The 15,703-nt window shown below is 39.6% G+C and overlaps 1 protein-coding gene across 3 annotated transcripts in view; it reads left to right on the forward strand.

Moving 5' to 3' along the window:
- Window positions 1–15,703, forward strand: part of PHAF1 (phagosome assembly factor 1) — a 34,946-nt gene that overhangs the window by 3,496 nt on the left and 15,747 nt on the right. For all 3 annotated transcript variants that reach the window (XR_005628884.1, XR_005628883.1, XM_039721174.1), the window contains exons 3-7: window positions 1,559–1,641; window positions 5,558–5,641; window positions 10,221–10,264; window positions 10,556–10,635; window positions 15,131–15,225. Coding sequence is in view for 1 of the 3 variants with exons in the window: in XM_039721174.1 (XP_039577108.1) it covers window positions 1,559–1,641; window positions 5,558–5,641; window positions 10,221–10,264; window positions 10,556–10,635; window positions 15,131–15,225 (386 nt within the window). In the remaining 2 variants the exon portion in view is untranslated. The remainder of the gene's footprint in view (window positions 1–1,558; window positions 1,642–5,557; window positions 5,642–10,220; window positions 10,265–10,555; window positions 10,636–15,130; window positions 15,226–15,703) is intronic.

Below are 15,703 nucleotides of genomic sequence, written 5' to 3' on the forward strand. Positions count from 1 at the left end.
CTAGGTAATAGGAAACAGTGCTGCTTTATTGTGTGGCTCTGCATTTTAATTTCATTACCGTTATTAAAATAATAACTCTTTTTTTACTTAATATCATCTACTGATGTATAATTTTTAGCTGCAAACCAAATTGTCCCCAAGATTATGGGCTAAGGTGAAAACCAGTTTTGCAGACAGGTTTGTATATGGTATTTGCAAATTGAATCACTGTAGTTCTAATCTGTACATCTGTTTTACCAAAACTTGATTTCATCATTTCAGCAAAGCTGCAATATATGGGCACGACAATGAAAATTATATTTTTGGGGTTTTTTCAGTGTTACTGAAAAAACCCCATTATTACTTTAAAGTTACCATTATTACTTTAAAGCAGTACCTATGGTGAGCTAGGTGTGTATGTTATAAATAGATATATATGGAAAGAGAGAGAGAGTTTTCTCAGTTTAATGCTGTAGATAATGTCTAAAAGGACATGACATTTTTTCTGAGTTTTGTTGGTGTAGCAAGTAACTAAAAGTTATGAATGTAGTAAATGTAGGTTCTGAGGTAAATTATGCCTAATTAGGCAAACTTTCTTAACATTTAGAAATTAGAAATAGTGAAGGACAGGGCAAGGAATGGAAATAAAATGTCTGATAACTAACCAAAATTGACTTGCAGCAGTTAGTAGGAAAATAAAACTTCACAATTATGAGCTCATAACCTCACTTTATAAATGCCTGCTTTGAATCCAGGAATGTGATCACATTTCATTTGGAAGGGCAACAGAGGTTTTTGGTGTGATAAATGATGAGATGGTGTGGTGCTGTTTTGTCTGCAGAATCAGCTGTTCCATTCTGCTTTCAAAAATATATAATTGTAAAGATAAAATATACACTAAGGAAAGAAAAAAAAGCCCTTGAAATTGTATGAGAGGCTGAGTGACTCTAAGTGTATTGCCTCAATTGGACCAAATTTTGGGTATGTATATCCTGTCTGTAAACTGAGAAGATAAAGTTTCTTCCTTGACACAAGCAGAGCCATATCAGCAGCTAATGTGGCCTCTTGGTTTGAGGAGAGTCATTGCTCTGTGCTAGTATTTGTGTGTGTCTGGTGTGAATACCCAGTACTCCATCAAGGTTAACAAAGTGTGTAATAAAAGGTGTTTCAGGAGCCCACTGAATGTTTATAAGAGTGCTCTAGCCAGCTCTAGTGGAGTTTGAGATGGGCAATTTTATCAGTTATTGGACTGATGACGCCAAAAAGCAGAAAATTTTGTGCACAGGCTGTGGCAAGTGCTTTGCTTTTTCTGCTTGAACTTTGCTGTTTAGTTTTGTGTCCAGAGAGACTTTTTTTCACATATGCCTAGCAACTGGTGGATAAACAATGACTTTTCTGTTTCCAAACACCAGGTCTGTGCTGATACCATGAGTCAAGTCAGCCTGTTTGTTGACCACATACCTTTCTGTTGTAACTCAGTGTTTGCTGATGGTGGTTTGGTTACCTCATGTGTAACCTTGCTGTTAAAAACCTTTGTGAACTGGTTTGTGCACTGAAGAAAACCTGTTTTTATTTGCAGGAATGCCGTTGGCTCAGGCTGTAGCCATCCTTCAGAAGCACTGTCGCATTATCAAAAACGTCCAGGTTCTCTACAGCGAGCAGGTGAGCAGGGCTGGCCAGAAAGGCACCTCATGGTGAATGGAGACATGCTTTGTGCTCATGTGCATCTTGTGAGACTTGTGGGGCTGCTTGAAATTGAGCCACACCAAATTATTGCCACCCCGTGAGAGATGCAGCTTTTAGAAGTTTCTTGTCAGATGTAATAATCCTCAGCCAGCAGCACAGTGATTTAACAACTGTCAGTTTTGTATTTGCAATGGAGGAGTGGCATTGTTTTTCCTTTAAGTAGTGAAATGTTATGTAATTAGCTGGACAATTTAATTCTAGTCTATTTATCATTGTTAAGTGGTGCTGCAATTTAAAGAACTGAATCACTCATTACTTCTGCTTTTGAATTTGGTCCAGTAGTGATGAGCCCCATGAAAAACCTTCTGCACCTTTTCTCTGCATCTGCAAATTTGTCTGCAGAAAGTGGGTGCAGTGATTTAAGCCAGCTATAATTGTCTTAATCATTCCTCATAACTCAGCAGTAAGTTCCTGATATATTTGACTTCCATCAAAAAGGGGACTAGAAGTAAAACCCTTCTGCTAGATCAAGTAAAATGTGTTATTCTGATGGAAGTGTAAGGGGAGAGAAGACAAAGGAATCTCAGATGTCTCAAAGAACTCTCCAGATGTTTTATGTGCAATGCACGTTCATAAGAAGATGATATTCACATGTTGCAAATTACAGCTCTTTGCATCAGGAAAAAGGCAGAGTCTGTGCTATGTTAGTTTGTATCAAAATGAGGATTCAGGCCTTGTGCATTTGCAGTGAGTACTGAATGGCAAAGAGCAGCCTTGACTCTGGTGTTCAGTGCTGGACACATTTCATGTTACTAAATGAATTATCTTTTTTTTTTTTTCACTGTGTGTGGATTTATGGGTTTTCTGATGACTGAATTGCAAATCTGGCTCCTTGTGATCAATGCATGGAAGCATCTGTCTGGCAGTGAGCACGTTCCTTGTTTTTTGTATTCTTGGAGGGTTTTAGTTTTTCATACCACAGTGCATTTGAATTATTTCTAGACTTGTTTAGATAAATGGTGGGATTCCTGTTCCACTCAGATTGTAGAATCACAGAAGGATTAGTGGTTCAGTGCTAGTAAGCAGAGGTGTACTACTCTTTGGTTTTTTACACCTCTTGGAAAGTTACATTGTTCCTGACTGTGTACACTAAACTTCTATTCTAAACCTGCCCTCTGCTTCCAGTGGTTTGGGGTTTTTTCTCCAAAATGTAATAAGTGTAAAGATGTTTTAGCATCTGCATCATCTAACAAAATATTTCTTTCCATCTTTCTGGAATAGCTCTGATGATTATTTTTTTTCCTGTATATTATTGCAATTCAGTGCCTGCAATTTTTTTTCGCACACCACTCTGGGTCTGCATTTGATTGTCTGGCTCTGTCCTCACCCTTGTGCAGAGTGTCATGCATTTCATTAGCAGCTGAGCACAAAGAGCTCAGTTCTTAAAAGATTCAAAGCCTTAAATTAACTTTACCATGCACAACTTCTATGTTGAAAAAACTGTACCTGAACAGCCTTCGTGTTTTTCCTCTTTGCCTTGTAAAAGAATGCCTTTGAGCACTGTAATCAAATGTTATTTAAAGCTGATGCATCTCTAAATTTGAATTTCTGATCCTGGAACTCCAGCAGTGAGTATTTCCTTTCAAAAATTTATATGGCAATTAAATGCAATTAGATCTGCCTGTGGTGCTCTCTTTAACTTGACATAAATGGGATGCCCAAACTCTGCCAAAAAAGCTTGATGAATCCTTTTCCGCGAATAAAAGAATTTTAACTCATTTTTGGTCAGTTTAAGTGGGGTTGCCTAATTGCCCAAACTAATTGCATTTGTTTTCCTGAGCTTCTTCCTCTGGATGGTGGCTGATGGCATTGTTCAGTGATAACAGTTTTTCTTGCATCTTTGTGTAGATTAGCAGTATAACTGCAGATCTGTGCTGCTTCCTTCAGGAAGATCTCTCCTGTTGCTTCTTGGCATCATCTTTCATACTTGAGGTTCTGTTTTGTGTATTGAAAGTCACATGAACTAAATTTGTGCCCTTGAATCTTTCCATGTATTAGAAAATATGCCAGCATAGAACAGAAGCTATTTGCTGTACTAATTACCAAGCTTTTTCTTAGATGTTTGGTTTTGGTTTTTTTTTCCATCCACTCAAAAGTACTTGTAATGCTCTCATTAATTTTAGAGTAACCTTATGAAAACTATTTAGAAACCAATGAAATATAGAGCATATCCCATAGCAGAACAGCTCAGCTGGTGTATTTGAATGCCAGATTACAAGGCTTTTTGCTCTATTTGTAGCTTTTCTAAATTAGATTTATAAGGGATTAGAAAATGACTGTCATGATCAATATTAGGTCTTTTTATCTCAAGCTTGTAGTTCTGTTGCAATGCTGCTTCAATTCTACACAGAGCCATAAAAGTTTGTCAGCAAGAGTGAGGTGCCATCCGTTGGTGGCATTGTGTGACATGTGAAAGTCTCATTTAGGACAGAGTTGGCACAGCAGATCACTGGTGTTCAGGAAAGATGGGCTCAAACTGGACCAGGTTCAGGGAAAGCTACTGCAGTGATCCAGAGGAGCAGGAAATCTGCATCACAGGGGATGGAAGGCCCCATGGCTTGTTCTAACTCAGTGATGTGAGGTCTGGGACCTGATTACTTGGCTGTGTGGTTTGGGAAGGGGTGGGACATGCACATGAAAATGCTCAGAAAGTATCAAGGCTAGAAGACAGGGCTGATGTGAGAAAATTAAGGATGAGAATTGGACTTTTGACAGTCAAACCCCAGAGCTCCTCTCAGTAGAGCAAAGTAAGATGGCTTATGCTTAATTCATGAAAGGGCTGTGTGGTGTGGCTGTCCACTTTAGAAGCCTTTATTTGCCCCAGTTGCCCATCCCCATTCTGTCTTTATCTAGGAAACTGCCTGGTGCAGTTCTAGGCCATGAATCTTGCTGCCTGCCTGCCATTCAACCTTTTTTCTCCTGACGAGACAGCTGTGGGGGATAGAGCATTTTGAAGCAAATGTGCTTTAGATGGTGCATGATCAAAAAGCTGAACTGGGGCCAAGTGGCTGTGTCTGTGTGGCTTGCTCTGGTGGAGCAGAGAGCAGCTTCCCCAGCAGACTGAGAGGGTGTAGAGCCTATACAGACACCAGCAAAGCCAGTGGAATGTCTCCTATTGACTCCAGCAGACTGCAAATTAAGCCTTTAGTTGTTATGATTCACAGTAACTAAGGAAACCTAAATTCACAACATGAGAGTCTGAAGCCTTCCTTTTGAGGCCTAAAACAGACTGTGACAGTTTGATTTTTGAAGTGGAAAGCCATCCCTTTGTCAAGCACATGCCTGGTTCTCATGTGAGCCTTGGTATTTTTGTGCACCAAGAATGCAACAGAGGCTGTCCCTGGAGGATGTCTCTGATGCTGACTGGGAATGTTAATTTTCAAGGTGGGGTTTTGTTTTTTTTTCTTTTTTTAATGGGGTTGGGGGTTATATTGTTTTGAGTTTTGTTTTTTTTTTTGTTTTTTCCTGCACTTACAGTAATGGACAAAGTTTTTGCAGGGCACAGATATTATACAGGCACTTCTGTTTCTTTTCATGAGGAAACTGAAGGGTTTGTTTTTTCCTCCGCTTACAGTAATGGACAAAGTGCTCTAAAGTTTTTGCAGGGCACAGATATTATACAGGCACTTCTGTTTCTTTTCATGAGGAAACTGAAGGGTTTGAGAGGTTTGGCCAAATGTATTTTAGTTATGCTTATTCATTGAACAAGTGATTGTTTTCTGAGATAGTTTTGTTTTTCTGAAGTGTCCAGTTTTTACTTTTAGAGTGATGTATGTCTTAACAAAGAAATCTTGAAATTAAAAGCCTAACAGCCTTTTTCTTTGTTTTCCAGTCACCTCTTAGCCATGACCTCATCCTTAACCTGACTCAGGATGGAATCAAACTGCTGTTTGATGCTTTCAATCAGAGACTTAAGGTAATAAAACACCCCTCCTGCAAACAGACAATGCACAGCAAAACCCTGGGGTGCATTGACACTTAACAGAGCATAAGTGGCTCCTGTAGACATTTAATTTGTCTTACAGAGTGTGCTCTCCTGTGATTAAGAACTGCATTTCTTCAGTTTGGGGTTTAAAGCTTTGTTTCTGGAAGTGAGACACCTTGCCTGTGCTCTGGGGGTGTAGCAGTGCCACAGAAGTGTGATGGTGCAGTGTGGCCTCACCCATCTTGTCTTGAGTGGCACAAAAAGTTTAGTAAAGGCCTTGTGCACTAAGCCTTGGGTTTGAAATCAGATCATCATTAATGCAAACCAGACAGTGTTGTTTTCTGCCCAGGTCGTTCCTTTATCTAGGCTGCCATTTTATTTATGAAGTTCAACTTCCTGCTATTCATAGTTTTCATTTTAGCTACCTTTGCAGAGTTCTTGTGTGGTTGTGAGTGTGATTTCCCCCAGAAAGCCACATCCAGGCCTCTGGTGAGCAGCTGGCTCCTGCACTGACTTCAGTTTGTTCTGGATGGGTCTTGATTCTTGCAATTGATGTCTTCAGTTCTGCTTTTGTGCTTTTAGGTGACCAAGAGTTGATCTGCATCTCTCAAGGATGCTTAGTGTAGTTAAGATGCAAAATAAAAGGCAGGCTAGTCACTGCCTCCTCATGGCATTTATCCTTGCAGAGTATCTGTAATGGAAGTGGTGTTTTTTTATCCATACAAAGTGGGCAACTGTGGGCCTGTAGAGGTATGACTACATGGGTAGAAAATTTTGAAAACCTCTTAACTGAAACCTTTGAAATATCTGTGTAACTCCTTAGTTATTCAGAGTGGTCCTTTCAGCCAGACCAGCTGTGCTGAATAATTCACTGATTCTCACCTGGTGGGTGTAAATGTCTCTGTGACAGAAGTGTTTAGGTGTTGATTGGGCTAATTGGGTGAGAGTGAGCTGCTCTAACTGCTGTGCTGCTTGACATGTGAAAGCAGAACTGTGGAGTTAAATGTGATACTAAAAAATTGAATGCTTGCAGTTTGGGTAAGTCTGGAATATGGTGCTCACATGCATACTTGCAGGGTTTGGAACAGTGGTAGGTGGAGCTCTCTGCCCTTTACTCACATCTAAAATAAAACCAGCAGAAAAATACCACTCTCCAAAGTTCAGCCATTGCTTTATCCCAAAAATTACTGTAGGAGAGAAGCATGTGCTATCAGCTGAAACCTAAGCTCTTGGTATATATATGAAATTGTTGAATAGCAACCCAGATTAGATGTTGAAAGTACTTGAAAGTACTTATTTCTCTAAGAGTAGGCTGTAACACCATGGTATACTTGTATTTTTTCTAAAAATTTTTGTATTATAAAAATATACATTTTGAAGAAAATTTTCAGTTTAAATTGAGCTCAGCTTTCTCCCCCAGATTTCTGTTTGTAATTGCCTTGTGGTAGTTTCTATTCATGAAGTCATTCTATAATAATGGTATTCTTGTGTTTACCAAATTTTTGAATTTACTTATTCAGACTATGTATCTGGAGTCACTGTTTTTAAGATAATATCTTGAAAATTCTTTGTCAGCTGTATGAAATCTAAGTGGATGTTATTCTGCAGGAGACTGAATTGAAAGCTGGCATAATCATTTCAAGTACATGGCTTGCTGACTGGCTTTTTTGGGGAATGTTGCAATCCTGTAGTGTTTTTGAGGTGCTGTAAGTAAAGCATACCATGTATCTTCATCTCCGGTTTCTGAGGGTCTGATTTTGTCACACCCAGTGGGCTAAGAACCAAGCAAGAGCTTTTCTTGCCTTTTTTTTTCTTGCTTTTCTGTATTTAAAAAACTAGTTTTAAAGAAAAAAATAGAAACCCCAGACTCTTCTGGCATGTGTTTCTAGGTTTGTTTCAAAAATAATACAGGAAAAACAGTCTCTTCTGTTTTTTTGTGGTTCAGTGGTCTAATGATGCTTCTGTTTGTTTGAACTATGAATAGTCAAGCTGTGTAAATGCATACAGTGCTATGAAAACTTATACTTGTAAAAGTGTTCAGAAAGATTTCTGTAAGAAATCCAATAGGATCAGTTCAGAAGTGAGCAACAGCACTTGTTAAAAGATACAGTAGGTGTAAAGTAAGTAATGCCTGTTTTTAAGATGGTGTGACTGTGTTTTCAGTGTTGCTCAGCAGCAACAAAACTGGAGAAAATCAGGTGGCCTTTATTCTTTGTGTGTGTTTTTTTTAAATGAACACTTGCTAATAAATTTGACTGTGAAAGATCTTGAAATACAGGCTACCAAGATGGAATATCTTGGCAATTCCAAGGAAGCTGGTGGAGGAATAAAGTCAAGCAATATTTCTAAGACATTTCCTCCCTTTTTTCAGGGAGGACTTGCCTTCAGTAGCCAGAGCATTGCAGGAGATGTTGCTGATGTGAATTGGTAGATCCAGGACCAGGTTCTGAAGGCAATTTTAGCATTAAGATCTCTCATGTGTCCTCCCTCTGAGGTGGAGGAAGAGTTGGCTTTCATAGCATTGGTCTGTTATTGCTGGGAACAGACATCTGAACATTTTTGTAAGTCTTTGTAGTAATTAGCAAAACAGTGAGAGTGAGGAGACATCAGCTTTGACTCGTTTACAGCAACTATCTTCTGACTGTGTAGTAAACCCATCATGAACAGTCCTTGCTCTTCCCAGTTTATGTTCTCTGCACATAGAATCACACTGATCCTTTTCTCAGTGTAGCTGCTGTAATTTAGAGAAGAATTTCTTGTCAAGTGCTCTGGCCTGTTCTTCATTATGACTTTCATGACTTTGAGATCCTTTGACTGTCATTAATTTTGGTCTAAGTATTACCCCTTTATTCCTCTGCTGCTGGAAATGTTGATTTGAGTTGATCTTTCTGAGCCTTGGGAAGAGGACTCTTGGCAAACTGGTGCCTGTTGGCTGCCCTCAGGGTGTTTCTCCTGGGGGGAACCACATTTGTGCCACTGCAGTTTGTGCACTGCTCCTGGTGTTCAGCTTATCCTTTTGTTTTGCACTTCCAGTTTTGGTGGAACTTCAGGAGGGTGCCCAGTGCACACAGCAGTGGCTGCAAAACAAGATCTGGGGTGGGGCTGGCTCTCTATTTTCAGAAAAAATTTTGTGGAGGGAAAAGATGTGCAAGAGCACTAAAAAAAAAGTAAAATCAATCCTAGCCTTTCATAAAAGTAGCCTTTGTTTTTTAATAGGCTTTAACAGTAAAGGAAATCTGGACATGTCAACTGCACTTGCATTAAAATACTAGATAACTAGGTTTTTCCAAGAAGCATAATTCCAAGTGTATTTTATTAAGAAGAAGAATGTTTGTTGTCTTGTTGGTTCTGCCAAAATGTTAATTTGTTACTTGCTTTGTGCTCTACTTGTTGCTTATGTTTTGAAATGCCATTAAATGTTGATTTATTTTTTTTTCTAAATATATATAGAGGTAGTGGTTTAAACATGGCAAGTTGTTTTATTTAGGGCTATTTGCTGGGCATCTCCCAAAACCAAGACTTCCTTCTCAGCTGGTGATATTTTTAGGTTTTAAAGCCACACTTGGTAGCAAGCTCCCTGGGAAATTCTGCTTTATTCTCTTGCTGAAGAGTGCATCCTGCCAGAATCTGCCAGTGATTTGTTGGAGGATTATACAAAACAAAAAACGTGTTTTACCTTTGCTTTACAGTGGTTATGAGCTGTATGTGTTTTCTTTTCCTGCTGACACAGGAACATGTATGTAAGGTGGAAGAAGCTTGTGTTTTTCCATGGCTACTTGCCAAAAATCATCTGCTTAAAGCCCACTATAGCCTCAAAATCCAGTGGCAGTAAAAATCATATGACATCAGTCTCAGATGCATGTTTGCAGTAATGTATTCAGAACAAGGGATCCATATCTAATATTTTCTGCAGAGAGGAAATCTCCTTGGAGTATTCAGTAAGGTTTAAAGCATTTTCTGAATATCAGAAATGGATGTTACTGCTTCCCTGATTCCTCATGGGCTGTGCTTCTGATTGTCTTCTGTACTGCTTGGTGAGGTTGCAAGATATTCAAGTATAATTGAAATGGGATATTACTGCTAAGCCTTGCTGTGTTCATCTTTTACTTCAGAAGAGCTGGAAAGTTACAGCACTGCAGTCAGTGTAAGGCCTCTGTGCCCTGCACAGGCATTCTTCAGGGTAAAATAGGAGCAGCCCAGGGAATGGCCCATTGACATTCATCAGAGGATTCCCTAATCAGCTAATTCTTGCTGTTGCTTTGAATTTGTTTGAGTAAACTTGGTAGAAATCAAGATCCTGATGTGTGAGAGACAGGATTTCTTCCTGCAGGCAGCACTGATACACATGGGATATGGGGGTTCTCTCCTGAACCCAGAGCTGTTCAGTCCTTATTGCAGATGTGCAGTTGTTGAGTCAGTTTTTGAAGTTTGACACTGTGGTTTATCTTGGTAGAGTTCTGTAAGAAGGGGAGCAAACAGCACTAGCTAGTCTTGCCTTCTGACAAGGAGTTACCTCTAATGATTTGCGAGTGTCTGAACTATGGCAATGTTTCTGTTTCCTGTGTTTCAGGTGATTGAAGTTTATGACTTGACTAAGGTGAAGTTAAAATATTGGTAAGTGGTTTAAGATCTCCCGTTATTTCCTCTTGGTTGGGTGACTGGTTTTACTAATTTTTTTAAAATCCTGAATTAATTTTTTCAATTATTCATTTTAAAAATCAAAAATAGCTGTCACAAAAGAGTATGCATAATCATCCTTTCTTGAGCATGGCACTCAGTTAAATTACTGGTTTACTCTTCAGTCTTGGAGACTTCTTACAATTTAGATGTGGTATTGCCATTAGTAAATGTTTGTAGCATCTGTTTGGTTTCCTTCAGGCAGATTAATTTTGGTTTCTTTTTCAGTGGTGTCCATTTTAACTCTCAGGCAATTGCTCCAACCATAGAACAAATTGATCAGTCATTTGGAGCAACACATCCAGGAGGTAAGCCAAAAACTTTCTGAGAAGCACACCTAGCCTGACAGACTTCTTTCTAGGAAACCTTTCCAGTATGTCTGCCTAGAGCAATGTGTAGGCAGCTCTGTTGTCATATGATCTGGAGCTGTGTTCCAGAATGGTCATATTCTTACAGCTGGGAAATCATGTAAAATGTATTGTCAGTTCACTTGTGGCTCCTTTTCAAAAGGGGAATGGTGAGGCAGAGAGTCACTGGCACACAGTGGTGTGTTCAGATGTCATTAATGATCTGTTTTGAGCTGCCAGTACCAGCAAAGTGTGATGTTGGTTGTTGATGCTGTTGCTGTTACACGTCCTTGTGCATGGTCAGCTCTCCAGCATCCTTAGGGATTGTGCAGTCCATGAGCACAGACATCTGAGCTGCTGGCTGTGCAGAGTCAGCCAGGGCTGTGTGCTCAGTCTCCATGCTCTGTGGATGTGGTTATACCCCTGCTAGGCAGGAGCAGCTCTGAGCTGTGTGTAACTGGCTTCCACCTCTCTGAGCCCCTCCTCTACTGGGGGCACTGGGGAGGTGTGCACTCAGTCTGTGCAGCATGAGCAGAACCAGAAGAAGCTTGTTTCAGCTGGCTGAACCCACTCTGACTCTTGCTCAGCCCCTTGGCTGTTCACCATCTCTGCAGCAGGAAGAAGACTGTCTTTAAGCTCCTTGTTTATGCATGAAAATGAGGGGGTTTCAGGGGGTTCTTAGGCCACGAAAATAAGTCAGTGGAGAAACTTTTGAACTTTATAATTAAACTGCCCGGGAACTTTCAAGAAATGGAGCCACAAACTGGCACAACAAGGAAGAACTTTACCTCCATATAGCCAAGATACCATTTTCAGAGCCTCATTTTCTATTTTTAGCTTCAGTCTGTCCATTTGCAGTAGTCAGGCTGATCCCAAACAGGCGAGTGTTCTTTGTGATGGATGGTGATTGCATATCCAGCCTTTGTCTCTGCTCTCTGCAGACAATCTCTTGCACATTACAGAATAGGATTTATTAACTGGGGAGGGTCATGTGGGTAGAGCAGTATTATTGCATAAAAGCCTGCAGTAGTAGATGAATATCAGATTGAGATAAATGAAGCTTGGAACATTTCTAGCTGTAATACTCCAAGGACCAGAATTAAGCTTTCTAAACTTTGGTCCTGACATTAACAGTTCCTCTTAGACAGAAGCTCTGAAATCTATGGTTAGATCTATTATGGAAATGATACATACAAGAAACTGTAGAAATAAAGAAGGGTACAAGTGGTTCCATGTCCTGGGTGGGTTATAATTTTTTTTTTGTTCTGTGATGGTTTATTTGTAAATATGTAGAAGTGGAGCACTTCCAAAATTATGATATTATGAACTGTAAAAATACATATCTAAACATAAGCATTGCCTGTGGTAGTGATAGCATATTTTATTACTGCATAAAATTGTATGCAAGCACTTAAAAACATAGTTTGGCACCACGTGTCCTTGTGCTGAATTTGCAGATCTTGTGCATCTGTCATATTCAATTAAGAAAACTTGCATGCTTGCTTCATCTGGTGATAGTTTTTCATAACATCTTTTCATCTAGTGACATGTAGATAAGAAAATGTATTTATTAAAATGCTGGCCTCTATTACTATTTCACTAGTTCATTTGCTTATTCAAGTTTCCTCATTGAAAAATACTTCTTCCATTAACAGCCTACTTAGCAGAAGTAAATGCTCTGCATAAGCTGCCTATCACAAACAGTTTGAACTGTATTATGCAACACAAATTTTTGATAACTCCTTTTTTCCTTTGTGTTTTCTGAAATAGAAAAGTTGAAGAAGCAGAAGGGGTTTCAGCATGGGGGTGGGATGGTGATGGTGTTTTCATGTCCCACAAAAGTTGGAGCTGGAGTGGGAGGAGAAACCTTCCTCTTAATGTGACCAAAGCACCAAATACTAGGTTTAATGAATTAAAGGAATATAACCATCCCTTTACTTCTCTGTGCTGATACTCCTCCAAACCCCCAATGCAAGCACTTCAAACGTATTTTACTTTTTGTCTCTGTTAACTAACCTCCACTAGTATTTCACTCATAATGTTGTCTTTCACTTAAAACCAAGGTGGTTGCAGCAGAACTTTCCTGCAACAGGATACAGTGTTAGTTTCAAAATAAATTTCAAAAGGTTAGCAACAGTTTTGTGTCGAAACTGACCTTCAGTGAGCATTTTTGGTTTTGCCAGATCAGTGGTTTTAAAAAAGAAGAGTCATCAGAAAAATCAATCAGCTTCATTACTTTTTGGCTAATGTTAGTTTGAAACATTGCAGTACCTTTGTCATGGGGCTTATTGAAATACAACCACTTTGGAGGTCAACAGCTTCGTCAAAGCCAAGATTTTTATCCCACATTTCCATGATTCTGTGACCTGACCTCCTGCTGGGAAGGGCTTGCTTTTGCCAGTGGCTCTATTGAAACCACATCCTGTCCTGAGTCCTCATGGATGTGGCTTTGTGCCCAAGTGCCATTCAGCAAGGACCAGGGCTGTGGGGTTGAACTCAAGTCATAAGGTGGAAGGAAAAGTCCTCCCTCCCACCTACCCCAGTGGCCTTGCAAGGATGAAGGGGTTGGCTGTCTTCTGGCTCTCTAACTCTTGGACTTCACCTTCCCCTAAGGTGCCAAAAAAGTCTTGTGCTTGATACCAGTAAGAATTGACTTTTGGATCTGCCTCTTGTTTTAGTGAAGCTGTGTCCACTTTGCAGCCGTGTTGGTGGTGTTGTCCTGTCAGCTCTACAGAAATATTTCCCAGCTGGTCACGCTCTGCTGCCTTCCTATCCCCCACCTAGAGTGCAGTAGCAAAGAAAGAGTCTTTTTGCTTCTATCAGCAATTTTGAATGGAATTTACAGGGTACCTGTGTGATAAAAAATTAAAGTAATAATACAAAAAATCCTTACCTTGTTCAATCATGTGGTTGTGATCTGTGGTTTTGAAGGGGACATGAGAGAACTTCCCAAGAATAAAAAAATTCCTTGCCCTTTAAACCTAAGCATCAACAAACATTGCAGGGGATGGGAACTGATGCAATTTGTATAATCAGATATCACACTTGGCATGACTAGGGGAAAAATAGTTCTCCAGCTGGCTGTGGGCTTTGGAAAAGATGTATCATAATTTATCACATGAGAGAGATTTGTATAATTTTCCTGCCGATCAAAACATTTCCCTTTCTCCACACGTTTTCCTCTCAGTGACAAGCGTGGAAAAGACTCTTAGCCAGCACATTCTGTAGAAAAGGCAAATTAATAACTTTTGAAAGTTTAATGCTTATTGCTCAACTGTTATTTTTCTATCCTGGGTGGCCTGGCATTGTCCAGATACCCTGTGATATGTCTTTCAAGTTGAACATTTGAAAGATGCTGTGGGAGTGAGGGTATAAAATATTTCTTTATATGCATTTTCTCTCTATGCGATGTCATTTTAAATATAACATCATAAGAAAAAAGGAATATTGAGCCTTTGGTATTCCTTTGGTAAAGTAGAAGAAAGTAGTTTCTCTTTTACAGGGTTTCTTTATTGTTTTAAGCCTCTGGTGTTTTCAAGCTGTCAGATCCTCTGTGTTACTAGAACACTCTGTTCCCCCAGTGGCTACTGGGCACAGGTTGGAGTTTGTAAAATCAATCCTAAAACAGTTCCCAAGCCCTCAGTCTTCTGGGATTGTTTTTTAATCTTTCCACAGTCTCAGAAAACAGCATGTCTTGTTAGAGTAAGTACTGGGACGACATTTATTGTTTTTGTAGTTGATGTTGTGCAATTGATTGCAATGAATCAGGACATCTCGTGATGTGGTGACAGCTGGAAGTCTGTGTGTGCTCTAATTTATTGGTGCTCTTTGTGGGAGCTGACTGGTTGGCTGCTGTTTCTGGTGATGCTATTTTTAATTATCATTGTAAGTGGCCTAGGACCTGTGTGTCTGAAGCATTTCCTCCTTGGGCCGTGTTAGTGTTAGCCGGGAGTGCACGGAGCCGACTGGGGCATGGGAGCTCCTCTGGGAGGAGAGGTGGAACTCAGCTCACAGGGTGAGCTCTCCTTTGAACTCCCCGTGTGTGAAAGAGCAAATGATCCGTGTTCTCTGCACATCTCTCTCAAAGACTTTCTGGTTAACACTGTGCAATGCTTTACATAACAATGAACAGAATTGTTTTGTACCAATAGTGGCTATTTAAACTACTTTAGAAATATTAAGGTATAATTTATTGTGTCATGTTGTATAATATGTATTGCATATTAGTGCCTGCAGGCTTGCAGAGGCAACTGTAATGAATCTATGGTTTCTCTTATTGCTGTATTTTTACTGTATGAAATTAAAAGCAAAGCTGTTATGGACCAGTGTAATTGTGTTCCTCCTGCATTCTGAGATGTAACTAATTCATTGAGATGATGAAGGTGCTGTTAGATATGAACTGGAGAATTCTTAGATTATTTTGGTAACACTGTTTTTACTTTCTTTTCCCTTCTAGTGTATAACTCAGCTGAGCAACTCTTTCACCTCAATTTCAGAGGACTGTCATTTTCTTTTCAGTTGGACTCCTGGACTGAAACCCCGAAGTACGAGGTCAGCAATCGTTCTTAGTTAATGGATGCTCTTTTTGCCTCTGTGGTACTCGCAAAGTATCACCTACATTGTGTCTTGCTGTCTTTTGCAAACAAAAGAAACCAGTAATTTGGAAGGAATTAAACTCCTCTGTTGTGTTCTTATTAATGCTATGTAACCATCTCAAAGTTAAAAATTTACTTCCTGTTGACAAAAGGCGTGTGATTAGGGGTTTTGCTTGCATCATGAACTGGGACTAGCAATTCTGTTGGTGAAAGGAGTCTTCTAAAAATATGAGTGCTGTCTATGCAAATACATAAATATTAAGCAATCTACTGGGAGGCTGTTCTTTTATCAGATATTTTTGAATTTTATTGAAGTGATTATGCAACTAAAGTAGCATAGACTTCATAAAATACATTTTCATCTTCAGTGTCCTTCAGTATGAGTGCTTCTAGCAAGCCAAATGAATGAATTTTGTTTGTAATGCCTGCTTGCA

The sequence above is a fragment of the Passer montanus genome, unplaced genomic scaffold (assembly GCF_014805655.1).
Source record: "Passer montanus isolate IOZ18808 unplaced genomic scaffold, ASM1480565v1 scaffold45, whole genome shotgun sequence".
Classification (NCBI taxonomy): Eukaryota; Metazoa; Chordata; class Aves; order Passeriformes; family Passeridae; genus Passer; species Passer montanus.